Source organism: Anolis carolinensis, chromosome 1, assembly GCF_035594765.1.
Source record: "Anolis carolinensis isolate JA03-04 chromosome 1, rAnoCar3.1.pri, whole genome shotgun sequence".
NCBI lineage: Eukaryota > Metazoa > Chordata > Lepidosauria > Squamata > Dactyloidae > Anolis > Anolis carolinensis.
The window spans coordinates 35,655,437-35,682,720 of NC_085841.1; the positions used below are offsets into that span (position 1 = coordinate 35,655,437).

Sequence of the window (27,284 nt, forward strand, 5' to 3'; positions counted from 1 at the left end):
TCCTTCAGAAGTGAAATTCCCTTCTGAGGGGTAGATTTCCTCTCACTTCCTATTGTTTCACTCCCATTCTTAACTATGAGTAATTTGTAAATCAGATGTGTGTAACTTGAGGACTGTCCATATATGAATTTCAAACAGACACATTTTACACTCATTTATATCCTGCCATTTCTCTAGTGACTTTTCCTTCTTCCCTTCTTTACTGTCACAATGACTCTATGAACTCATTGGATTTTATGACTTAATTTGGACTGGATTGTCTATATCCACACCCTCTAATCATTTTACTACACTGCCATTAACATTAAAAGCATAGTTTAAATTTATTTATTTATTTATTTATTTATGACATTTCTACCCCATCTTTCTCTACCACAAAGGGGATTTGAATTTTTGTCTGCTTGCATTGAAGTTGGGTTTTTACATGTATGTGTTATCATTAATTGTAAGTTGCCTTGAATCTCATGGTTCAGGAAATGGCAAAATATAACCAACATTGTTATTCTCTGAAGATGCCAGTGACCGATACAGGCAAAATGTCTGGAGTAAATGCCGCTGGAACACAGCCATACAGTCCAGAAAACATACAACACCACAACGTTGTTATTGTTTTCTTTGATGCTGCTACTGTTGTTTTGAATACATTGAAGGAATGAACCACAACTATGAGGACGCAATACATTCCTAAGGAGAAGCAAAGTGTTTCTTTATATAATTATGATGTCTTGATAGTATCTTTTTATTCCCCTTACTAGAGTTGCCATTGGCAATAAATTCCAGTGGAAACAAACTCTTTCTCTTCCATGTCACCCTATGGTTTGTTATCCAGAATTCATACTTAGTTTGCTCATTATTTGTCCATACTCCAAATCCCCTTCCCCACATTCTGGTTTGCACAGTTCTGGTGCATGACATAATCAGTATGAAAATGTATAGGCAAAGTTTCATTGGAGAAATACAAGCAGGTTTTTAAGTTGCACTGTAAGTGGGAGTCTTATACATCTCATATTAATGTTGCTTGAAAGTTCCAAAGTGATCGCCTCATTAGTCTGTTTCACTATAAAAGGGGGAAAGAAAAGATAGGCTTGTGATGTCTTGTGACTGGGCGATGTCAAGCATTATGTGGCTAGAAATATCAGGCTAGTCATGTTCAAAGGCTAATAGAATCATCGAGTTGGAAGAAACCACAAGGACCACCTAGTCCAACCCCCTGCCATACAGGATCTCACAATCAAAGCAGTCCCTATAGAAGGCCATTCACATTATGTATAAATCCCATTGCTTTATGTCATAGGGTGCATCTACACTGTAGAATTAATGCAGTTTGACATCACTTTGTCTGTTTTGGCTCAATGCTGTGCAATTATGAGAGTTGTCGTTTCTTGAGGCACCAGCACTCTTGGTCAGAGAAAACTTAAAGGCCTTGTAAAATTACAACTTTCATAATTACATAGCATTGAGCAATGGCTAATGATATCAAACTGCATTTACTCCATAGTGTAGATTTATCCTTAGTCTATGGAGCAGCAGAAAACAAGCTTGCTCCCTCAACATGACATCATTTCAAATCTTAGCCATATCTTCTCCAAAGCTAAATAGAAAGTTCATGGTGAACTTCAAACATGCCAGAACACTACCCTAGTATGTTATTTCTTCATTCTAAAAATAACCTGTGGCATAGTTTAATTTGTAGAACAGTGTGGTGCAGTGGTCTAAGTGTTGATCTAGGACTTTAGGAGACCAGGCTTCAAATTCCTACCCAACTATAGAAATTAAATGGGATACATTTGGGTCAGCCACACTCTCTCCACCTTAGAGGAAGGCAGTGCAAATCTATTTTTAATTGTTTTAAATAAAACTCTGATTTGTGTGTGTGTGCATCAGGGGCAACTTGAGAAATTGCAAGTTGCTTCTGGTGTGAGAGAATTGGTCATCTGCAAGGACGTTGCCCAGGGGATACCCGGATGTTTTGATGTTTTTAGCATCCTTATGGGAAGCTTCTCTCATGTCCCCGCATGTGATGCCTTCAGGATTTTTTTTTTTAGATTTTGAAATGTGAAGGTGAGGATAATTTGTAAGTGAAACACCTGCATTGCTAAATAGTAGGGTAGGGAGATGGAAGATAGGGTTAAATATAAAAAGAATTTGATAAGAGTTCTAAAATGCTGAATTACTCTTCTGTGATGTTAGTCTTATACTTTGCTAGTTTAGAAATATATTATGATATAGATGAGAGTATAATGTAGCAGATGAGTTTTGAATTGTTATGCAAGTAGAAATGAAATTGTTAATAGAATAATGTGATCTTGTTGAGTGTTTTGGGAAATTTTGAGAGATTATGAAGAAGGGGGGGGGGGGGGGTACTGATTAAGCCACTGAGGTATAGAGCCAAATATCTTTGCTATTATGCTTGAGGTTAAAAAACACAACTATAAAAGCTTGAGCAAGATTTACACATTTATTTCTTTTTTTTAAAAAACTCATCTTATAGAAATAACATTATTTACATTCACAAATAAGATATATTATGGTACTTGTTCATTGTTCATGTTCTGAGTATATTTAAGAAGTAAAAAAAAATAACACCATTTTGTTAGTCTGGCAATACCCTGCACAATACAATTAATTAAGAAGATGTATTCTTTGAACTGTAATCACAGTGGTTTATGAGAAGGCTTATATTCACATTTAGGCAATATAAATAGATTATATATTTATACAAAAAAAATCCAAAACATTACCACTTAACACATATTAAACCATAAACATGAGTCTCAGTTTATGCTACAATATATACAAACATTTTATTAAATGACAGAAAATGTACATAAAGATGTAATCATTTGTTTCAATGAGGCTTCCTATTAAGTATAACAAGCAGCATTACTTGGGTTGATTATACTCATTGGTCATTGCCAAGAAGGCAATTTTAAGGCTCATGACAACCTAAGAACACTTTTGAATACAAGCTTTTTAGGATAGAAAAGGATATAAACGTTGCCTGTACAATTGTTGGTAAAGTGCACGTTCATTTTGAGAAAAATGTAGAACATAAGCAGTTTGAAAAGCCCTGATTAGAAACCTCTTGTGGTTTTACACTAGTGTGCAACCGGAGGTCTATGACAAAAAACAAACAAAACATATATCGGCCTTAAGATGTTACTAATGAAGCTCTTACTCCACCAAATGAGCTGACACATTTGCATCCCAGAACTCTCCATAAATAGTCAGTGGGTTTGTAAAGTTTTACACTCCTCCTGAATCATGTAGGGGGGCAATACCTGTACTGGAGCAGTCTAATATTGTTGTTGTTTATAACAAATATTTGTAAATGTAAATATTGCTACATTTAACTAAATCAGGGGTAGAAATCAACCAGCCCTCCAGGCATTGCTAGATTGCGATATCCAAGCCAGCAAGCTTAGAGTTGCAATCCAACATCAACTGGACGGTTGGATTATTCCTTCCTCTGGATTAAAAATAAAAAAGAAATGTTAGGCGTTGATGTGTAGGACATAACTTGGTTCCTGTCTTTCCCTCCTTCAGCCATATTCAGTAGAAAGAAGGAGCTGTATATGGGTTGCCTGTGTCTTCATGGCCAGAGCTTGCATAAATTGCCTTTTTAGGATATGCTTCCCAGAATCCCCTAGATAAAATTGTTTTTCCTAAGCTCTGCATGTCTCTTACTATGGCTTTCATTGGTTCAAAGACCTCTGATGCTCAGTGGTGATACAACTTATTAACTTTGGACAATTTTTCAAACAACTATGAATTCTCAAGCTATTCCTTATATCGTATGGAATCCACATGGAACCAAGCAATGGGATATAGCTCAGTAAAGATGTTTAGAAGGAGGGTGTAGGGCTATGAACAACGAACGTCTTAAAATGAATGCTAAGACGACATTAATATTGAAAATAAACCCTCAAAACAACTTGAACAGTGTCACAATTTGAATAAATACAACATTGAATAGCACCATGTGTTAAATAATGGGGGGAGGGAGAATTAAGTGTTGATAGGCATCCCCTTCTAGTGCTAAACTTACATAGAAGTAAACCTGCTATGTACAGACTCAAGGGTGCTGCAGATTGCAGTCTCCTTTATTAATAAAACATACATTTATCTTTAATTATTCACAGTAATGCTCCATTCACATGACACATTATATTCAAGTTGTTTACAGCATCTTATAATTACTGCAAGAGGGAGAAAGAATGATGTGGCGATTGAATGAATTCAGTGAGTGAATAAATGATGTAATCTCCATCTATACTGCTCTCAGTTTTTCAGACCAGCCATGCAAAGTGTCTTTATTGTCTCCAAATTAGGTGACTGATTTCACCTAATTTGATTCAAATGCAGTGAAAGCAGCCATAAAAGGCTGATTCTGAGACCATCAAATCCTGCTTTTCATAGGTTTTGCTTCCTTAGTTCCTATTCTAAATTTAAATATCTCTATGAACTCAAGGTGGTCTGTCCTTCTCCCCATTCATCTTGATTACAAGTAAATAAAGGTATGTTGTGGGTTTTTTTAAAAAAAGGTAAGATTAATTTCTTGTCTTCTTTCATTCTGTCATAACAATAAAGCACCTCAAGCCCAGTAAAATCACACAATACTAAAAGGTTTGCAATCTGCATGCCAGTTCAGTAAATCAGTCTGAAGCACACTTGGCCACAAAATATTTACGCTTGAGAGAAATGGACATGTTTCCCAAAGAAACATTTTACAAAATTTCACTGAGTATATTTGTGTTGCATAGTGGTTTGAGTTGGATTATGACCTGCTGTCATAAAAACCCACTGGGTGGCCCTGAGCAAGTCAAGCCACAAACTCAGCCACAGAAAACCCTGTGATAGCATCATCTTAAGTAGCCACAGGTTGGAAGCAATATGAAGGCACATGACAGCAACAAATATACTTGAAGTGCTTACACCCAAATAACTTGCTGTTTTAGTAGAAGTCACAACTATTCTTGGAGAATGGGTTGTTCACTCACTTTTTTATAAGATGAGACCATGAAGTTAATAGAGAAATTTGTTACATGCCCTACATGAGTGGAAGGACCTCCTTCCACTCATGTTTTTAAGCAGAGGGTAGATGGCCATCTGTTGGGAGGGTTTTGACTTGTGTTCTTGCACTGCAGGAGATTGGACTGGGTGGCCCTTGGCATCTCTTCCAACTTATGATGCTATGACTTTCTACATGGCTCTTTCAATACAAGCAAATATCACTCACTTCAGTTGCAATCTGTGTGCATGTGTACCAATTTGGCACCAAGCTGTCAAATGTTTCCTGCAGAACCATGGCAAATACTTGCCAGCATTTATGTGCCTGTTAGCCAAGGGAAGCTTTGCCTCAGAAAGACACCTTAGAAAAGAAACATTACAAAACATGCACTGAATGATCTAAAATCGTGTACTGCTTGGTTTAGGTTTGGGAGTGCTTTCCTCTTTGTAATCGTCTTTCGTGCAACTGTTCTTTTTGACCACATCTTCAGCCCACGTGGGTTCCTTGGGAATTTCCCACATGTCCTTCTTATGGAAAGATTTCTGCAGAGTTGGAGACAGGCCTCCTTTCCCATTGTAGCCGTTCACCTGAGCAAGGAAGGTTTCCTGCTGACTACAACACAAGTGAGAGTCACAAGCTTTGGAGATACACGGAGAGCTGCAGAGGATCTCTGGACTCTTGAAGTCAAGATACTCTGGCTGGATGGTGACGGAATGGACCCCTGCTTCATGGAAGACCTCCCTCATTTTGGACGAAGCCTCTTCATAATCAGACCTAGAGTCACACTTGAGGTGGAGCGTAGCAATGTTCTTCCCTTTGACAAGCTCCCAAACATGCACCTCGTGAATGCTGCTCACCCCAGGCACTTCCAGTAGTTTGTTTGCTGAGGAAGACAAAGCAATAAAAAATATAAATTTTGAGAAGATTTCAGTAAGACTCAACACTCATTTTAATAGCAGCTCAGAAAAATGCAGAAATAACACTTAACATAGGAGAATTAAGCACTTAGGGCATAACCAGAGCCTGGAAAAATTATGTGCCTTTAAAAAAAAGAAACTATAATTCATAGAAATTCCCACTGGCTGTATTGACCACCAGAATCCTGAGACTTATAGCCCTGAAAAGTAATATTTTGAATTGGCTTGGAAACTTGATCATTCTCAATATGCCTGCCTAAAAAATTGAGTCTTTTAAAGGGGACCCCTGTGTGTCCTACCACTGTATGAGGAGATGACAAAGGGCCTTCTCTGTGGTGACACCCCATTTGTGGAACTTTCAGGCTTAAATGATTTAGTATGCACATGTAGTGTCAATTGGCCCAATTTGAATTTGTATTTAATTTGGGTTTTAACTTGCCTGGTTTTTATCTGATAATTGATTTAATATATTTTAATATTTTAAAATAATAAACTCCATGGTTTCACATTGATATGGCATTGAGGGCTGAGCAGTGCTGGTTGAAGCATGGAGGAATGGGTGTTGTTTTGCTATTTGTGCTGGGGAAAGTATTTAATTTTGTTGTGCAATGTACAATGACAATAAAGTTATTTTATTATTGTTTACTGTTTTAAATTGTTTGTTGTTATTAACTTTGCATTAAAAATTTGCTGAAACACGATAAATTGCTCTCATTTTTTGTGGCTCTTGAACCTAACTCTATTCTTTCCATGCTATACCAGCTGATCGATCCATTTTTCAATCTCTACGCAATTTATGAGCACAATGATTTCAGGAAAAAGCAAGGCTGCTATTCTGCAGGACTGCTGTGGCACTGCCATGTTCTCAAAGCACATGCTTTTGCTAATCCATCAAGATTTGAGTCAAGTTGCTAAGACACACCACCATGTGACTCGGAGTCTCCAAGCGCTTGAGAATGTAGAGCTGATGGTGTGAGCGTATAATCCAGAAATATCAAGCCAGTAATAACCCTCAACCCTTTAAGTGCCTCAACAAGAAGAATGTAGCTTACTCAGAATTTGCATATTAACAGCCTTGGGAACCATTTGTAGCAAAATAGTGGCCGTCTCTTTGATAAGCGGGACAGCTGAAGACAATATGATGAACACCATAAGGATGGTCAGGCTTGGATCGATGTAGCACTGCCAGTTACAAGGGGCATTCGCCTCAAGAGGGAGCGCATAGAAGATGGAAGCAGCAATTACAACAATAACTGAACCAAGTGCATCTCCCATCACATGCAGAAGGACACCTGAAACAAAGGATAAGAGAAATTTTACCATCTAATCATGGCACAAGGAAGTTGCACATAAGGTTAAGCATGATCAAATTTTACTTTGGAAACCATAGTTGTCATCCCTGTTTCTTCCAGCTATAGGAAACTCATTGATTTAATTGTTGAATGGTGAGGAGACATAGGTGAATTGATTCAGTGGTTCTACTCTGCTCAGGACAAACAAGGGTCAAACTATGAAAAGTGCACACTATCTCAGAAATGTTAATGTATTTAAATGAAGCACATACAGGAAGAGTAATTTGAAACAATACATTAAGTTTATAAACTAAAGAATAAATGAACAAAGGCCCTATGATGTGTAAAATGAATCAACAGCAGTAAAAATAAGAATGGATATTTTATATGCAATCAGCCTTCTGAATCCATGGATTCTGAATCCACAAATTCACCCACATACGACTTAAAAATTAAGGAATGGAATTTGACCACACCACTGTATATAATAGGGCTCGTATATAATTTTAATATCTACAGTGAGGTCCTGGAACCAAACTCCAATGGATGCCAGGAGCCCACTGTATGCCATGTATGAAGAATACAATTATTCATTTTGCTACATGTGCACATATTGGGAAACTGGCCTCTTGTGCTTCTGCCGTGCATGTGTACATTCAGTAAAGGATGCATTTTGTGCAAATGTTCACACATGCTCACCAATTCTGTGTCTAAAATCTTAACAAAGCATGCCTAAGCCGGGCATTCTGAAAAGCCGCACAGCTATGATGGAAGCAGGATAATCTAGTATCACTGAGCAGAAGCCAAAGCTATGGAAATTCTTGAATACTAAGTGTTTCTCATACTCTGTTGTTTCACAAGGTCAACCTGGCTGCACGTGAGCATCCTTCCTTTGATTTGGACAGCGACTGGGTTGGCACGACCATTAAGCAAAGTGAACCAACTATGTCAGGTAGCAAATTGGAAAATCATGCAAGGAACACAAAATGTTAATTATCTGATTCATGGCCTTGGTTGACATCCTGTTCAGTAGTTATGGCACCATAAGTGGGACTTAGTATGTTATAACTGCCTAGGAGTTATGTTTACCTACATGAACAAGCAAATGTGAACCCAAAAACCTACTGTAGATGCGCCATTTCCCAGTGCCACGATCTTCACAATATTAGAAACTCTTTTGGATGCTGTCAGACTGGAAGTGTAAGGGTTTTTGGAGGCTGGCATCATGAGATGTAGATACAATGATGGGACTCCATTGCCTACCCTTGGGTATTGTGAAAACTGGCCATGGCAGGGAAGGAGAGAGTATTTGTTGCTGTACTTCAGACAGCAGGATATTGTATTTCATCGCTTCTAAAAATGCACTTTTTCTCCATATAAACATCTTGAAAAACAAGATGCATCTTAAAATAGTGGGTTTTTAAATATATATGAATAAAGCTTTTTTTCTGCTGTGGTACTGAAATTAGGATCTACAGCATCTTAAAACTGATGAAACATGATGTCTTGGGACCACATTTTCAGTGGGTTAACAATTTGTTAAACAATATAAGGGCCTTTGAATCTGGTCTAAAACTAAATAAATAAGAGATTAGACAAAACAAGTGATCTCTGAAGATGGTCCAGTACCTCTGATGTTCAGGGCTTCAGACTTTTTCTCTTTTTTCTGTACCGCCTCCTCCTGAGACGATTTCTCGATACTTATGGAGTCACCTGCATTCAAAGAAGAAACGCTGTGTTGTGTATAAGTTCTACAAACAGAAAAAAACCAATCTTTTCAAAACCATCTTAAATCCTAAACGAGTCAACCCTATGCTCTATAATCCTCTCACACTTGCATTAATCTATATATATAAAAGAGTGATGGCATCACGGCAATTCACAAAACAACAAAAGTACAGGCCCCCCAACCTTAAAATTTGACAACACAACCCATCATCCACGCCTCAAGGTTGATACAACAAAAAGAAAAGAAAAATAAAGTCCTAATTAGAGGGAGAGCAATAATTGTTTTTATCCAATTGCTGCCAGTTTAGAGGGCTAATCTCTGCCCACTTGGTTGCCTAGCAACCAGCCAAGGGACAGCCAGGTTTCAGTTAGGGGACAGGCAGACTTAGGCTTCACTTAGATTTCTTCCACAGATTATCTAATTTGCACTGGATTATATGGCAGTGTAGACTCAAGTCCCTTCCACACAGCTATATAACCCATTTATAATCTTATATTATCTGCTTTGCACTGGATTATCTTGACTCCACACTGCCATATAATCCACTTCAGTGGGCATTTTATACAGCTGTGAAGAAGGGGCCTCATATCATCCAGTTCTAAGCAGAGAATATAAGATTATCAATATAGAGTAGAGTCTCACTTATCCAACGTAAACAGGCCGGCAGGATAAGTGAATATGTTGGATAATAAGAAGGGATTCAGGAAAAGCCAATTAAACATCAAATTAGGTAATCGTTATACAAATTAAGCACCAAAACATCATATTATACAACAAATTTGACAGAAAAAGTAGTTCCATGCGCAGTAATGCTATGTAGTATTTACAGTAGAGTCTCACTTATCCAACACTTGCTTATCCAACGTTCTGGATTATCCAACGCATTTTTGTAGTCAATGCTTTCAATATATCGTGATATTTTGGTGCTAAATTCATAAATACAGTAATTTCTACATAGAATTACTGTGTATTGAACTACTTTTTCTTCCAAATTTGTTGTCTAACATGATGTTTTGGTCCTTAATTTTTGAAATCATAACTTAATTTGATGTTTAATAGGCTTATCCTTAATCCCTCCTTATTATCCAACATATTCGCTTATCCAACATTCTGCCGGCCCGTTTATGTTGGATAAGTGAGACTCTACTGTACTGTATTTACAAATTTACCACTAAAATATCACAATGAATTTAAAACACTGACTACAAAAACATTGATTATGAAAAGGCAGACTGCGTTGTATAAGCGAATGTTGGATAAGTTAGATTCTTCTTTAATATGAAATAATTACTGGGATAGAATAATGCAGAACAATATCATCTCTAAAACCAGGACAGTAAATAAACAGGGGAATTCCACACAGGAAACAATCGGGGCCAGCTAACACCTCCCAACAAAGTATTCCCATCATCAAAGTCTGGCAAATCCTGTTTTCTCAGGGCCAGACAGTAGAAACACATAAAATATCGCAAACAACACCACTCTGAAAACAAGGGAATTCCAAACAGGAAACAATCAGGGCCAGCTAACACCTCCCAACAAAAAATTCACTCAGGGAGGAAACAGCCAGGCTTTAAAGCTGCAAGGCCATTACATCCTAATCATTTTTCCTAATTGCAGCATTCATACTTGCCTCCAACAAACAAAAAAAAACCTTTCAGAAATATTGTTTATTCACAACCTTTAGGAAATAATATCCCCTGATGGCGCAGCATGTTAAAGCGCTGAGCTGCTGAACTTCTGGACTGAAAGGCCGCAGGTTTGAATTGGGGGAGCGGAGAGAGCCCCCACTGTTAGCTCCAGCTTCTGCCAACCCAGAAGTTCAAAAACATGCAAATGTGAGTGCATCAATAGGTACTGCTCCGGCGGGAAGGTAACGCCGCTCCATGCAGTCATCCCACATGACCTTGGAGGAGTCTACGGACAACGCCGGCTCTTCGGCTTAGAAATGGAGATGAGCACCAACCCCCAGAGTCAGACATGACTGTACTTAATGTCAGGGGAAAACCTTTACCCTTTACCTTAACGACCACCAATTCCTCAATACTTTATTTCCCAGACCACCAGACTTCGCCACAGCAACGCGTGGCCGGGCACAGCTAGTATATATATATAGTGTGTGTGTGTGTACATATATATATACACATACATACACACACACACAGTATAGTCTCACTTATCCAACATAAATGGGCCAGCAGAATGTTGGATAAGCAAAAATGTTGGATAATAAGGAAGAAATAAGGAAAAACCTATTAAACATTATGTTACGATTTTACAAATTAAGAACCAAAACATCATGTTTTGCAACAAATGGACAGAAAAAGCAGTTCAATACACTGTAACATCATGTAGTAATTTATGAATTTAGAACCAAAACATTGCAATGTATTGAAAACATTTACTACAAAAACATTGACTACTAAAAAGCAGACTGCGTTGGATAATACAGAAGGTTGGATAAGCGAGATTCAACTAGCCAACAAAGTAATGAGAACAATTGCATGGTGTTTTTTAAAATGATGACTCATGAAGTAGACATGTGCCGACATAAACATTATGCAATTTTTTTATTCGTACTTTGTTCCACAATGTTTCCCGCACCCTTTTTCCAATCTTAATAGTAATTTAATGTATGAGCCTATGAATAATGTGGAAACAAGGCTACAGGGGGAAAACACAATAGGTGGTATATGGTTTGCACAAGTTAACAAAAATGAGAATACAAAGTTAGGGCAAATAAAGAGAAAGTAAACTTGAAGGACAGTCACAAGAAAATAGACAAGAGAAAGAATATGTGTGAAAACGAGCAGTGAATGGGAAACAAAGTAAGAGAGCTATAAAAGACGCCATTAAGACCGATAAGAAAAGTACAAAGGTAAATATATAGAGTATGTTGGAATGACATAAAAAGTAATAAGATTGAACAAACAGAAGAAATTTGAAATTAAATTTTACTGGTTACATATATAGGCTGCCTTTCCTCCAATGTGTTCAAGAGAGTATCCATTTGAAATCTGAAATGCTCCAAAATTGTCAATATGGATGGCTAAAATGCTAACACTTAGGCCTTCTGATGGTATAAAATTACCTTTTGGTGTATAATTTCAGGCTATATGTATAAGGTGTATACGGGACATAAATTAATTTCATGTTTAGACTCCAAGATATCTCATTACATCTATGCAAAAATTCCTGAATCTGAAGAAGTCCACAATTTCAAACACTTCTCAACCATGGAAATCCCCTGGGTGACCTTGAGCAAGTCATACTCTCTCAGCTTCAAATGAAGGCAAGTGTAACCACCCTCACCCCCAAACAAACCTTGCCAAGAAAACCCTGCAATAAGTTCACCTTAGGGTTACTGTAAGTCAGAATCAAGTTGAAAGCAGATAACCGTGGATGATAGAGGGATGGGGAAAGGATGAGAAAAAGGAGAAAATCAAGAAAGGAAATGGAAGGGGAGAGGAAGGAAGGTAATGAAGAAAAATGAAAGAAGAAGATTGTGATGAGAGAGAGAAATAAGAAAACAGGAGGAAAAGAGGATGGTGAGAATGGAGGAAAACAGTAAAGGAACAAGAGGAAAGAAGGACAGGGTAGAATAAAATAAAATCAAGTAGCAGGCGGAAGAGAGGTAGAGAACAGTGGATGAGAACAGGGAAGGAGCAAGAGAAAAAAATAACCAGGGGAAAGTCTTTGAAAAATAAATAGGAAGCAGGATTAAAAGACAAAGGAACGGGAGGAAGGAGAAAGAAGAGAGGGTGAGGGAATGGAAGAGGAAAACTGAAAGGAGAAGAGGAAAGGAAAAGTCGGGAAGGATCAATAAACCAAGAAGCAGGAGGAGGAGAGGATCAGTGAATGGAAGAGAATTATTATTATTATTATTATTATTATTATTTTATTTATACCCCGCCACCATCTCCCAGGGGGACTTGGGGTGGCTTACAAAGCACTTGAAGCGCAACATGCAAAATACAAAAAGTACAAAAACAATAAAATAAAACAATAAGCAGCCAACATAAACATCACAACTTCACAATGCCCCTGGATTAAAACAGTGAAATACAGTGATTGCTACAGGTAAAAACAAGAGTAATTGATCTCAGTCTTGTAAAGTGCTCAATAAAGAATCTGAAGGCCCTCATATATATCCATAAAGAATCTAAATATGCTCAAAGGCTTGTCGGAAAAGCCATGTCTTCAATTGTGTGAGAAAGGCTTAGAGGGTGGGCAGGGCCATAACTGGGGGGGCGGGGGGGGCGGTGTTAAGGGTTCAACCCCCCCCCCCAAAAAAAACTGGTTTACTCATGAATTTTAACTGGTTAACCAATTTATGAGTAAACCAGTTTTTTTAACCTGACACATTTTGGGGAGGAGTTGAACTTTTAACCCTCCCCCCCCCCCCCCCGGGCTATGGCTCTGAAGCATTTCAAAACAGGAGGCCACCACTGAGAAGGGCCCCCCTCTCTTTCTCTCTCTTTCTCTCTCTCTCGTCCCCACCAGCTGCACTTGAGACAGAGGTGGGACTGAGAGGAGGGTCTCCTCAATAGATCTCAAAGCCCATGCCATATAAAGAGATGAGGTCTCGGAGATAGGTTGGTTGGACCCGAAGTGTATAGGGCATTATAGGTAATAACCTATGCTTTGAATTGGGTCCAGAAACTCATCAGCAGGCAGTGGAGCTGCTTTAGTAGGGGCATGGTATGCTCCCTATAACCAACTCCGGTTATTAATCTGGCCGCTGACATTTGCACTAACTGCAGTTTCCGAGCCGTCTTCAAAGGCATCCCCACATAGAGTGCGTTTCAGTAGTAAATTCTAGATATAACCAAGGCAGTGTTCTCAACCTGTCAGTCCCCAGGTGTTTTGGCCTACAACTCCCAGAAATCCCTGCCAGTTTAGGATTTCTGGGAGTTGAAGGCCAAAACATCTGAGGACTCACAGGTTGAGAACCACTGAACTAAGGTGTGGACCAGCATGGCCAAGCCAGGCTTCTCTGGTACGCTCCCAGTTGGCACACAAGGTTTAATTGTAGGAAGGCCCACCCTGCCACCTGGACACCTGAGCTAGTGAAAGGAAATGAGGACAGAAGCATTAGTGAAGAATGAAAAAGAGGAAGCAGGTGAAAGAGGATGAGAGAGGGAAAGGAGGGCAGGGAATGGGCACAGTGATGGGTAGGAAGGGAGGGGAGGGAGGGAGGGAGGACGGAAAGAAAGAAGGGAGGAAGGAAGGAAGGAAGGAGGGAAAGAAGGAAGGAAGAAGGGAGGGAGGGATGGAAAGAAGGAAGGAAGGAAGGAAGGAAGGGAGGGAGGGAGGGAGGGGGAGGGGGAAGAGGGCAGGGAGGAGGGCGGCCCCGAGAGGCACCTGCTTGGCTTGCGCTCTGGGCCCCGTCTTGGCCGTCTTGCTCGGCGCTCCCGCCTTCCGAGGGGGCCATTTCGATGTCAAGCCCGGCGGGAGGGTCTGGGGCGGGGGCGTCGGGGTGGCGGCGGCGAGGGCGGCAGCAGCAGGCCCAGTCCTGGAAGACGAGGAGTCCGAGGAGGTTGACGGCGAGGCCGAGGGCGCCGACGAGGAGGACGAGGAAGGCGTCGCGGATGCCCTGGGGCTGGGCCAGGCGCTGGAGGGCCTCCACCAGGATGGTGAAGTAGAGCGCGGCCAGGAAGACGGCGTTGCTGAGCGCGCCCACCACCTCCGCGCGGCCCGAGCCGAAGGAGGCGGCGGGCGAGCGGGGCCCTTTGCGGCGGGAGAGGCGCCCCGTGGCCAGGCCCACGCACAGCGCCACCAGGTCCGACAGCATGCTGAAGGAGTCCGAGATCAGCGCGATGGAGTTGCCCACGTAGCCCGAGACCAGCTCGGCCACGAAGAAGCCCGCCGTCAGCACCAGCATGAAGGACAGCCGGCACGTCTGCCCCGTGTAGCGCCCCATGGCCGAGGAGGAGGAGAGGGGAGAGCCTGGCAGACAGCTGGGCGAGCCCGACGCCGCCTCCCTCTCGTCCAAAGTCTTGAGCCGCGATGAAGGCAGGAGGGGAAGCCCGAGGCGCCGAGTGGCCCCGCTCCCGCCTCCGCCCCCGGCTTTATAGGCTTCGCCTTCTTGACAACGCCCACCCCCTTGGCGAAAAAAGCACAAGGCTCCAGGAGCCAAGGCGTAGAGACCCCGCCCAAGACGCCCAATAAGAAAGTGGTCCATGAGCCACTTTTTCCACTCACTGGGCTGGGCTGAGTGGCCCTTGTGGTCTCTTCTATCACCGATAGAAGATGACCAGCCTTAAGCAAAACGAGGCACTGGCGTCCAGAGAAGCCGGGCACCCTAGATATTTCCCCTGGACAGTTTTTACCATGGATTACATCAGGCATGGGCAAACTTTGGCCCTCCCTGCAGGTGTTTTGGACTTCAACTCCCACCATTCCTCACAGCCTCAGGCCCTTTCCTTTTCCCCCTCAGCCGCTTAAGCAAAGGATTCCCTCAGGTAACAAAGGATTCCTTCAGGCAGGAATCAGCCAGGCTTTGAAGCTGCAAGGCTTTTCAATGCTAATCAAGGTGATTAATGACAACCTTAACATTTGTCTCAAACAGACAAGAGTTCTTTCTCCCACTCTGGACTTTCCACAGATACATAAACTCCTCTTGCCTAGTTTTCAACAGACCTCACAATCTCTGAGGAAGCCTGCCATAGATGCAGGCAAAACATCAAGAGAGAATGCTTCTGGAACATGGCCATATAGCCTGTAAAACTCACAGCAACTCACTGATACAGAGTTGCCAGTGTCCTTTCCTGAAGACGCAGGTTGCTTCTGAAATGGGAAAGTGGTCCATGAGCCCCTTTTCCACTCAGGTGCAATAGCCCTCGTGGTTTCTTCCAGCTCTTCTATGATTCTATGGCCATTCTTGGGTTAGCCCTTAAGCAAAATACTGCTTTAGTAAAATAAGCATCAAGGGAAGGGGTACCACAGAAATCATCCACTGACCATGGGCACCACGGAAATTGACCATGGACCCCACACTGCAAATGGTGCAACAGAGCCATGCTCCTCAAAACTCTCCTTTCAAAAAAAAAAAGGCAGGGGGAAGATGATAGGCTCTGCCCAAGCAGCTTTGCTATCCATGGAGTCCCCCACCCCTGTCTTAAGATGCTAGGTGCCTCGAAAATAGGAAAGTGGCCCATGAGCTACTTTTCCCACTCAGCGAGTTAGACACAACAGCCCTTGTGGTTTCTTCCACATCCCTTCAATTTTTCCATGGCTACTCTCTCTTCACATCAGGGTTGGATTAACCCTTTAAAATACGATCAGGTTTAGGGAACCACAGAAATCTCCCATTGCCAAGTTGACCATAGACCCTATGGTTGAAAACTGGGCCAAAGGTAGGCCCGCCCTAAGCCGCTTTGCCTCCTAAGGCAGAATCACAGGTGGTGTACTGGTCTAAAGAGGCTGGATACCTCCAAATTGGTAATGTGGTCCATGAGCCACTCTTCCTTGGCAAAGCAATGGTGAGGAATGACCCCACTAAGGATTTGCGGCCCTTTCATTCCTTCCCAGGGCACATCTACTCTGACCATGTAAGGCAGTGTGAAATGTGCAAACGGGGAAGCGATCTGACAGGGGAACTGATTACATGGTGCATCTCTACACTGTAAGATGAATGCAGTTGGACACCAGTTTAACTGCCCTGGCAGAACCCCTGATAGCACAATGGTTAAACCCTTGTGCCAGCAGAACTGCTGACCAGAAGGTTGGCAGTTCAAATCTGGGGAGCAGGGTGAGCTTCTGTCTGTCAGCTCTAGCTTCCCATGTGGGGACATGAGAGAAACCTCCCACAGATTGGTAAAACATCCAGGCGTCCCCTGGGTAATGAACTTACAGACAGCCAATTCTCTCACACCAGAAGCAACTTGCAGCTTCTCAAGTCACTCCTAACATGGAAAAAAAGCTCCCTGATTCAATGCTATGAAATCCTGGGATTTGAACAATGGTGAAGTTCCAGTACTGTTTGGCAGAGAAGGTTAAAAACCTTGTAAAACTACAGCTCCCATGATTCCACAGCATTGACCCATGGCAATTGAAGTGATGTAATCCTGTATTGGTTCTACAGTGTCCGCAAACAGAGAGGAAAAGAATGTTTTTTGGAAGAGAAGCTGAAAAGGGTAGTTCTTTTATATGTGCAATGGACAAAGAAAAAAAAGAAACAGTAGCTGGGGAAAATAAGAGTCAGATTGCTTCCTGGAAAATGTATCACTTCATGAACTCATCAAAAAAAGATTACCTACTAATTAAACAGAGCAATGTGCAATTACATTCAGAGATAAAGAAAATGGATCTCAGCCATGTTTTATGAGATCATATAGCCAAACCTAAATGCAAGCCTTTTCCCAAATTCCACTTTGCTTCACTATCCCAAAGGAGAAAAAGCAAAAACTAAGAAAGCAAGTAGAAACCAAACTAAAGAACGTCTTTTCTAGACTTTTGGCTAATGCAACGTGTGATCTTTTCTCCTTTTAAAAATGTTTATTCCTGTGCAAATGTCATATTTAAGTTGACTAAACCCACAAATAATTCTTTGTTTATTTAACTAGATGGCAATGATGACTGGATAAGATGAAGACTGAATACTTCACTGAGCCTCCAGTATCTGGAGGATGGAAATGGAATTCCTATCCTTAAAGGAGTGCGGTGAGCTCCAGAGTAACAGGAAAATAAAGAAAGTGGAAGCAAACATTTTCTAAGTACCATATTGTGTATGAACAGAGGAAATCAAAAACGTTCAAATAATTCCAAACCCATAATAATACTGTAATTCAAATAAAGGCATTTTAATATATTCTTTGTGTTGTCAAAGGCTTTCATCGCCAGAATCACCGGATTGTTGTGCATTTTCTGGGATGTATGTCCATGTTTCGGAAGCATTCTCTCCTGATGTTTCGCCCACATCTATGGCAGGCATCCTCATACTCTTTTAAATATTAAAGATGAAAGGCAAGTTTGACAAATTGGCATGTATATAACTATTAGGTTACTAATTACTGGATACTGATATTAATTGCTAGATAGTGAAACGTTCATTGACGTCAACAGGCTTCAGAGTTGACACTCAGGGCAGAGTATGAAGAAGACTAAATTGCAAGCTTGCAATACATTTTCCAAAGTTGTTGACTGGAGGGGAAAAGGTTTGGGTAGATTGTCAGGGGAAAAAATCAGATATAAACAGGACTGTAGGTATTTCATGGGACAAAAATGGGACCTATCCCTTCCAAATGGAAATTCCGTACTCCCAATGAAATTTTCCTTCAGTCCCTCGGTTTTTAACATCTCCTAGAGTTTTATTGTGCTATAATAATTTGAATGTGTTATGGTGCACTTTATATAATTATGGTATACTATAATTCTGAATACCAAGGTTTAAATCCTGCTTGGGCCAGATTTATTCTCTCAGCCTCAGAAGAAGGCACTGGTAAACCCCCTCTGAACAAATTTTGCCAAGAAAGCCCCATGATAGGCTCCTCCATATGTTAGAAAAAACTTGAAGGCACACATTTTGTACATTCTAGATATCAGAAATCCTCAATAATTCACACTTCTAATAAGATAGACTAAATTCCCAAAAGCACATGGTGCAATAAATTTGTTAAATTTTAATGTTCCGCCAAACCCTGCTGCTGTTTGACTAAAACTTTTCATGTTGATGAAGTAAATTCTAATGTTTAAAAAAGAGTTTATTCCCTCGAAGAGCTGAGTTTTCCAATATTTCCCTTTTGCAGAAGCATTGCCTTATGTCTTCCCTTGTAGCATTTTTCAGAGAAGAGTAATTCACAGCAGAAGATAGAATAATTGAAGCATAGAGTTGGAAGAAACCTCATGGGCCATCCAGTCCAACCCCCTGCCAAGAAGCAGGAAAGTCACATTCAAAGCACCCCTGACAGATGGCCATCCAGCCTCTGCTTAAACGCCTCCAAAGAAGGAGCCTCCACCATACTCTCGGGCAGAGAGTTCCACTGCTGAACAGCTCTCACAGTGAAGAAGTTCTTCCTAATGTTCAGGTGGAATCTCCTTTCCTGTAGTTTGAAGCCATTGCTCCGCGTCCTAATCTCCAAGGCAGCAGAAAACAAGCTTTCTCCCTCCTCCCTATGACTTCCCCTCACATATTTATACATGGCTATCATGTCTCCTGGTTGTAGATTCCAGAGCAAGGAGGAGAAATACACAGCCCTCTGCACAATATGTTTATGTGCCTTCAAATCACCTGCCAACATATGAATTTCCCTATCAATTTCATAGGGTCTTTGTAGGCAAGGCAGATCCAGAAATTGTTTTTTTCAGTTCCATTCAGAAGATATATAGCATGCAGCATTTCAGCTTCATTTCTTATTACTCTTTACCACTGGCTGTGGCTTATAAGAGTTGCACTCCCAACAACAAAAGGCTGGATTATGAATACCCCAGAGGCACCAGATCCAGTTTGATCTTGGAAGTTAAGTGGTTCAGTCCTGTTTAGTTCTTGAATGGGAGACCAGCAGTGAATTACAGTTACTGTATGCTACATATATTTCAGAGAAGAAAATGGCAAAACCCCCTCTGAGTATTCCTATGAAATTAATTGCTTCACCGTACGTTGACAAATGATTTGAAGGCACATACTCGTACATACATATGAGACAAGTGCCCCAGGGCTCTCAGTGGCTAGCAGCCTTCTAATGCAACATGCAGATGCGTGACCATGAAGCCTTCAACAGAGAAATGCCCCTCAGAAGAAAGAGGAATTTCTCTCCTCTGCTCTTTCTAGTAGTGGGTAATGTTTATTACCCACTATTAGAAGGGTAGTCATAGGGAGGAGGGAGCAAGCTTGTTTTCTGCTGCCCTGCAGACTAGGACGCGGAACAATGGCTTCAAACTACAGGAAAGGAGATTCCACCTGAACATCAGGAAGAACTTCCTGACTGTGAGAGCTGTTCAGCAGTGGAACTCTCTGCCTTGGAGTGTGGTGGAGGGGCCTTCTTTGGAGGCTTTTAAGCAGAGGCTGGATGGCCATCTGTCGGAGGTGCTTTGAACGCGATTTCCTGCTACATGGCAGGGGGTTGGACTGGATGGCCCATGAGGTCTCTTCCAACTCTACTATTCTATGATTCTATGATTACTACCTCGTGCCTGCTTCCCAAATAGAGGATGAAAAAAGAGCTAGGAGCACGTCAGATTCCCTACCTCTGAAAAATTATTGCCTTGGGAATGATAGGGCAGAAGCATGAAATTTTGGAGGAACACTTGTAAAAATGCGATAAAGTATCCTTAAATTATAGCATTTGAAAGTGATGATAAACTGTTGCTCACTATCTGTCCCAGCATGGTACGTATTTCACACCATGAATAGCCAGATTTGACCTCCTCTCTTGTCTCTTATACCCCATTTTAGCATAGTATCTGAAACCAGAATCAGTAAGTCCTCATCCTAATTCCTTATCTGGTAGGCCCTAAACAGAAATCTCATTTATCTGAATGTTCCCAATATCCACACCTATTTGTAAAACAAAAGGTGTGCTACCCATAATTAGTTGATACTAAAGCTGGGAATAAGGTTTAATGTGGAAAAAGCCAGCCATTGTGATTATACACCCATTCCTTTAATGCTTTGAAGGTTTTAAGTGGAACTAAAAATGATTTATGCTGTCTGCCACTAATTACAACAAGCTTTCTTAGAAAGAGTAAGCAAACTAGAAAATAGTGGTGAGTTATTGAAATTTTATTATTATAGTAAATATTTGCTTTGCTTGACACAGGCTCAAAATGAATTTAAGAGTGGATTCACATGAGTGCAAAAGCCACAAAATGGCAAAACAATAATCTCCATGCTGGTGGTTATCACTATGCAATCAGGTCACAGGCCTTGGGTCTTTAGAGACCAACTCATGATGGCCATTGATCACAGCACAAGCTGAGTTGTTTTTCCTCCTAGACAACATGTCTCTTTTTATTTATTCTTATTTCTTATGTGAAATATTCTCACAAATGGCATTTTCTTTCCATGGTGGAGCTCCTGTGAGGCCATGTTGAAGGTGGCAGTGCCACTAACAGGGTTTTCCTTGCCAGACAGGCTTTTGCTAGGAAGCCAGACTCAATGTGCCAAACTGGGCAGCAGCAATAATATGGGGTAGCACTGGCAGAGAATGTCTCAGAGTTAACAGCTGTGGGACCATATCTAACACTTGTTTAAACTACACAAAAAGAGACATGGTAAACGCTGCAAAGAGACAATACAACATGAAAAAAGAGAGAGTGTCAGAAGATGACACTCTCAAGTCAGATGGTACTCAACAAACTATTGGAGAAGAGAATAACTATAATTAAGTCTGTGGCTAATGATGCAATTGAACTTAAACTAAGGTGTTAATAATTTAGCTCAGAGGCTAAATTATTATTATTATTATTATTATTATTATTATTATTATTATTATTATTTCATACACAACAAGATTAGTACACAGCAAACAGGATCACTATGCTGCTGCTGGTGGTGGTGGTGGTGATTATTATTATTATTATTATTATTATTATTATTATTATTATTATTATTAATATCCCACTTTATCCCCCCAAAAGGAGACATAAAAGCATTAACATACAATTTAAAATATACAAATATCTGATCTGCTTTATGACTGATCAGGAGTACCTCTTTCTTGTCTGGATTAAATTTCAATTTGTTTGCCCTCATCCAGTCCATTACTGTTGACAGGTATTGGTTTAGGGTCAGGACAACTTCCTTGGCATTAGGTGGAAAGAAGTACAGTAGTAGAGCTGAGTGTCATCCGCATACATGAGGCACCTTACTCCAAAACTCTGGATGACCTCTCCCAGCAATTTCATGTATATGTTAAACAGCATGGGAGACAAAATAGAACCTTAAAGAACCCCACAGGTCAATGGCTGCGGTTCAAACAAGAGTCTCCCAGCACCACCTTCTGGATACAGCCCTCCAGGAAGAACTGCAGCCACTGTCTCTCAGTCCCATCCCAGTGAGATGACCCAGAAGGATACCATGGTCAATGGTACTGAAAGCCGCTGAGATCCAGAAGAACCAACAGGAACACACTCCCCCTCCCCCTGTCACACTCTCTTCATAGGTCATCCACCAAGGTAACCAAAGCTGTCTCTGTGCCATAGCCAGGTCTGAAACCAAATTGAAATGGGTCTAGATAATCTGTTTCATCCAGAAATCTCTGGAGTTGGGAGGAAAGTCTGAAGCTGCACAACATGTATTATCAGAATGTGAGATGCGAGAATAACGGATCAGGGGAAGATGTACATAGTAAAACAAGAAATGGAATGTATAAACATAATACTTGGAGTGAGCTAAAACAGACAGGAATGAGACATTTTGAGTAATAATTATATAGTGACTTATTCAGGAAATGAAAATCTAAAAAGCAATAGGCTGGTATATTAAAAAAAAAAAAGGGGGGGGGGGGTAGATGTTGCAAAAATAGTCAATGGGATAATGGGAGTAGCAACCCAACCAGACTTTTGAGCCATCTGACTAGTTGGGAGGAGAGCTCTCGGTTGCAGTTCAGTCAGATCTGGGTAGGTGGAAATTGAAGTCCAGGCAGATCTGGGGGGTTTGGAAGTTGCAGCCTCCCATATCTGGGGCAGATTGGAGTTACAGCCAGCCAGATCCGGGGCTGATGGGAGTTACAGCCAGCCAGATTTGGAGCTGATGGGAATTGTAGCCTGACCAGGTCTTGGGCAAATAAGAGTTTCATTTTGACCAGGTATTGGGCTGATGGGAGTTGCAGCCCATCAGCTATATCACTGGTTTTCAACCTGTGGGTCCCCAGGTGTTTTGGCCTACAACTCCCAGAAATCCCAGCCAGTTTACCAGTTGTTAGGATTTCTGAGAGTTGAAGGCCAAAACATCAGGGGACTCAAAGGTTGAGAACCACTGAACTTTATGATTTTATAAAAAGGTCCCATTATAAATGTATGCATTTCCTAATGGGACTTTTCATAGAATCAAAAACCAAACTATTTCTAATAACTAGCATTACATGCCTAATCCATGCAATGCTACGTATATATGCTAGTGACTCACTAAAAAAGACAACAATGCTTAGTAAGTTTGAAGGCAGTAATAAAAGAGGAAGGCCACATTATGGATGGACAAATTCAATCAAGGAAGCCACAGCCCTGAATCCTCAAGATGCCCTGAATCCTCTAATTAGCATGGGCGTGGCTTACTATCAAAGAAAGCAGATTTTGCTTTACCCATCACATGAAGGGTTGTATTTCTCTCCAACTGCTTAGGAAAACACATAATTGAGCTTCAATTAAATTTTGAAAACTTAATGCACCATCTAAATTTAATCTCGCTTCTGCTCCAATTTAACAGAGGAGACAATGTTCAAGACCCTCCATTAGAGCATGTGTATTTATTACATACCTACACCTCTTTAGCTATGGTGGAAACATGAGATAAATCCTTCTCAGTGCCTGCCCCTCAACTCTGTAACTTCCATCCCAGGGATACCAGAAAGGTCCTGTTTACATTATCCTTCCATCTGTAAGCTAAAGATTTTTCTTTAGACAAGTTTTTAAAATGGGAAACGATGAAGAAGAAGCTAGAAGTTCCCAAAATTATTTGGCCTAACGCTTCTACCCCCCCCCCCAAATACTCAGCACCCCCTGAAAATTTGCCTTCTTTAAAAAACATGGTAAAGAAAGATTCTGCTGTAAATAAGACACCGTGAAGCTTGAAATTATATAATTATTTATTAAAACCAAGCATAGCAATGTTTGCATTACACACTTGGACTATTATTAACTGCTTGTCACACAGTTCAAAAACAATCTAAATTAGATTTCATACGTGTTTGATTGATAGTATTGTATTGTAAACAAGCTCTTACACCATATTTCAGCCAATGCATGCTGGACTTCCCATCACTTGCCTGCCAACACTTGCTTATTAAGACCTGTCGGTGGATTTAACCATTTGCATTTTGTGTATTCATTTGAAAAATAATAACTATGATTGTATCTCTATGTTACACAACAGATGAAATATGTAGGAATGGTTTTTCAATTTTTTTGTCTCTTATTTTTATTCAATGCCCCCAATTGTACGCCAGGTTACCCCCCCCCCCCTCCAAGATCTGTCCAACACCCACTTTGGGAAGTGCGGGGCCAGAGGCTGCTTTAGGTAGTTTTCTTGTTAAATTTCATTTTCTTCAATTCAGCTGTGAATTGTTTTAGTATTGCAGATATAGGCAGTCCCCAAGTTATAAACTTCTGACAACAGAAAGTGCGAGAACTCTACCCCTTGGAAAGAAAATTCACTCCTGATAGAACTTTCATGGGAAAATGATTGAAGCTTTATTGCCAATCCTTGTTTCCACAACAAGCCAATTTTTCAAAATGCAATTGTCACGGAGACTGAAAGCGAGGTGAAATTTTCTGAACAGACACAAAACAAAACCCACAGGGGAACTAATGTGTATGTATGTGTGTGTGTGTGTGTGTGTGTGTATATATATATATATATATGAGTTACACTTTAAAATGTACCTGTTCCCACTTACAAACAAATTCAATTTAAGAACAAACCGACAGAACCTATCTTGTTTGCAACTTGGGGACTGTCTGTAGTTTAATTCTATTTTAATATTTACTTTTTGTTTGTTTTTAATTTCAATTCTTTTAAATTGTGAGTCGCACTGAGTTCCAATTCTTGGGAGGAAAACAGCATATGAAGAAATAGAAGAAGAACAAGAACAGCAAGAAGAAGAAGACAAGAAGGAGGAGAGGAGATAGGGGAAGAAGAGCAGAAGAAATCAGGGGTGCTGCACTACTTATAAAGTTAGTTTGGTAATAACATCGTGGGAACAGAAATCCCACCTCCACAAAGACAAAAAAGTTGGTTGTGATCACATGTGTCTAATTTATGCTCATTGTAATTCACCCATTGAATGCCAGCTATTGTGTTTTATTTAAACACCTTCTGCTATGTACATTCAGCTCCTTGGGTCGTTTTGTCTGACTAAAGAGGGAATTGACTTTCCCTGAAGTCTCCAGAGTAAAGAATCATTACTGTAGAACATTTTTAAATTCCACATTTTTCAAAACAGATGTGAATTTTAGGTTTGGGTTGAGGGCCATTTTGACTATTTTGGAGACTGTTGACAGTCTCGGGGCCAGGTCTTTGGGGGAAAAAAATGGGTCTGCCAAAGCTGCCCATGCCCAGCTACAGCAATGGTGAAAGATAATTCATGTTACATCTTACATGGTACAACCTGATGATTGCACTTACAAGTTATTTTTTTTAGACTGTAATCACAGTCTTAGGATTTATGTCTAACCACTGGATCCAATGGCTATAATATCTAGCCAGATATTGTAAACTATCCTGTTTCCTCTTCCATCCCAGTTTTTTAAACACCTAACCTAGTGAAGACTTCAGAAGAATGTGAAAGTTAAGCTCTTTTGCAGCATTTTACTAGCCCTAATAAATGTGTTATTTATAAATTTATTTAAAATTCTGGTATATATTAGACTGTCCTATCAAGCACCACTCTTTAAAAACTAGTTTATGATTTAAAAAAAACTAGAAGAAGAAGCAAATTTTAACAAGGTATGGACAGAGAAGTAGTTTTATTCAATTGCTTACCTGTTTCCACATCGTGGTCAACAGAGCCATGGCAGTAGCAGCAGTCCAGAAAGATAAGGTAGTTGAACAGGTTGAAAAGCAACCCCACAACCCCAACAATCAGAACAAGAAGGGCTGATTCTGTTTTCTGTGGGCTGAGATACCTCTTCACAGCCTCAATCAGGATGCTGAACATCAGGGCTGTGGCAAAGATTGAATTGCCAAAGGCACCCACCACATCAGCCCTGGGAAAGCCGTAGGTGCTGGTCATGTGCCACCTGATGCGGCTGAAGCGAACGCCGAGGAAGCCAATAATCATGGAGATCATGTGAGAGAGGACCGTGAAAGCATCTGATGCCAGGGAAAGAGAATTGCCTATGTAGGAAACAGACAGTTCTACTACGAAAAGTACCAAGCTGATGAAACACATGAAGAGTAGCCTGCTGCTTCTTCCAGTGTAGCGGCCCATGGCTGAAAGCCTTCCTGGCGATTCCTGAGTGTTTACGAGAAGGGTCTTAATCGTATTAGCAAGTAATGCCTCTACGGCTCTCCCCTTTTTATTGTCTCCTGCTGCTTGTGCTTAGAAGTTAATTTTTATAAGCCCTAAAACCATAAAACCTGTTTAAAGGGCGATTAGGCAAGAGGCTGTCTCATGAGAGCTCCTTGACAGGATATGGAAAATCCTATCTGCTTTCTGCATTGACCCAGTGTTTATTATTGCAACATAAAATTGAAGAGTTGTTGGTTTATCTCATTGACTCTGGCATTACTGTCGAAGGAAGCATCCCTCCACATTCAGCTTCTTTTTCCTTAATATTATTTTTAGTAGTTAATTGATTGCTAGGACAGAAATGGAAAGAGGACGGCCTTGAGCAGTTCCTTGATCTAGGTCAATGTTTCTCAAGGTTCAGGGTGCTATCGCATTTTATCTTCCTTTACTTTTGAATGGAAATTTTAAATGCAATTTCACATATCTTTTCTAAGAGTGGAGAACATTTTTTAAAATAGTTTTTATTGTGCTTTTATCTGTAATTACAGTGAAAGCGAGGAAAACAATTGTGTGTAGAAAGTGGGGTGAAAATAGAGACCAGAGACAAGGGGAAAAAAAGACAAAACCAGGAGAAAAAAAGAAAAATAAATAATAAACTTTAAAATAGGTGTGAGAAAAAAAAATTTAAAAAGAAAAAAGAAAAAAAGGAAAAAATAAGGATAATAAAAAGAAAAAAAGAGAAAAAATAAAAAAAATTGAATGACTTCCCATTGACCTCTTGAGGGTTTTAAAATCTTATAGTCTATTTTCATCTCTGGTATTAACAGTCTTGTAGTTTTGATGTATATCACATATCAAATAAGTCTATCGTTAAATTATATCCTTCTTTCTGAATAAAGTCTCTGAAGCCCAGCCAATCTGTTTTTTCTTTGACTTCTCTTAGTCTTTGAGTTAAAGTATCCATTTGTATTATATCGAACAGTTTTAAAATCCAATTGTTGATGGACGGTACCTCCTTTTGATTCCATATTCTAGCTACAACTAGTCTTGCTGCGGTTCCAATAAAAAATAGTAATTTGTTTTGATTCTTGTTTGTTTTTACATTTGGTATACCTAATAAATATGTCTCTGGTGATAGAGGAAACTTGAGTCCTAGTATTGATTGTGATGCCTTGTGGACATTTTTCCAGTATTCTTTGATTTTCTTACATTTCCACCATTGATGTA

The 27,284-nt window shown here is 40.4% G+C and overlaps 1 protein-coding gene and 1 long non-coding RNA gene across 4 annotated transcripts; one reads left to right on the forward strand and one right to left on the reverse strand.

The window, feature by feature from the left end:
• Positions 1–2,444: 2,444 nt before the first annotated feature.
• On the reverse strand, positions 2,445–26,036 carry slc30a10 (solute carrier family 30 member 10). 3 transcript variants are annotated; one of them, XM_062972248.1, is made up of 5 exons: positions 25,611–26,036; positions 16,145–16,158; positions 8,850–8,953; positions 6,981–7,220; positions 2,445–5,894 (listed from the first exon to the last, which is right to left on the reverse strand). In XM_062972248.1, the coding sequence occupies exons 1-5, from the start codon at positions 26,034–26,036 to the stop codon at positions 5,410–5,412; spliced, it is 1,269 nt and encodes a 422-aa protein (XP_062828318.1). In that variant the 3' UTR covers positions 2,445–5,409. The 3 variants fall into 3 exon arrangements, 2 of the variants coding, with proteins under 2 accessions (XP_062828318.1, XP_008124065.2); XM_008125858.3 differs by lacking the exons at positions 16,145–16,158; positions 25,611–26,036 and adding an exon at positions 14,314–15,017 and having other exon boundaries at positions 8,850–8,933; XR_010003523.1 differs by lacking the exons at positions 2,445–5,894; positions 16,145–16,158; positions 25,611–26,036 and adding an exon at positions 14,314–15,177 and having other exon boundaries at positions 7,156–7,220; positions 8,850–8,971.
• On the forward strand, positions 13,883–17,761 carry LOC134296703 (uncharacterized). The gene is made up of 2 exons (XR_010003529.1): positions 13,883–14,071; positions 17,517–17,761. It is a non-coding gene; the product is annotated as an uncharacterized LOC134296703 (long non-coding RNA).
• Positions 26,037–27,284: the final 1,248 nt, after the last annotated feature.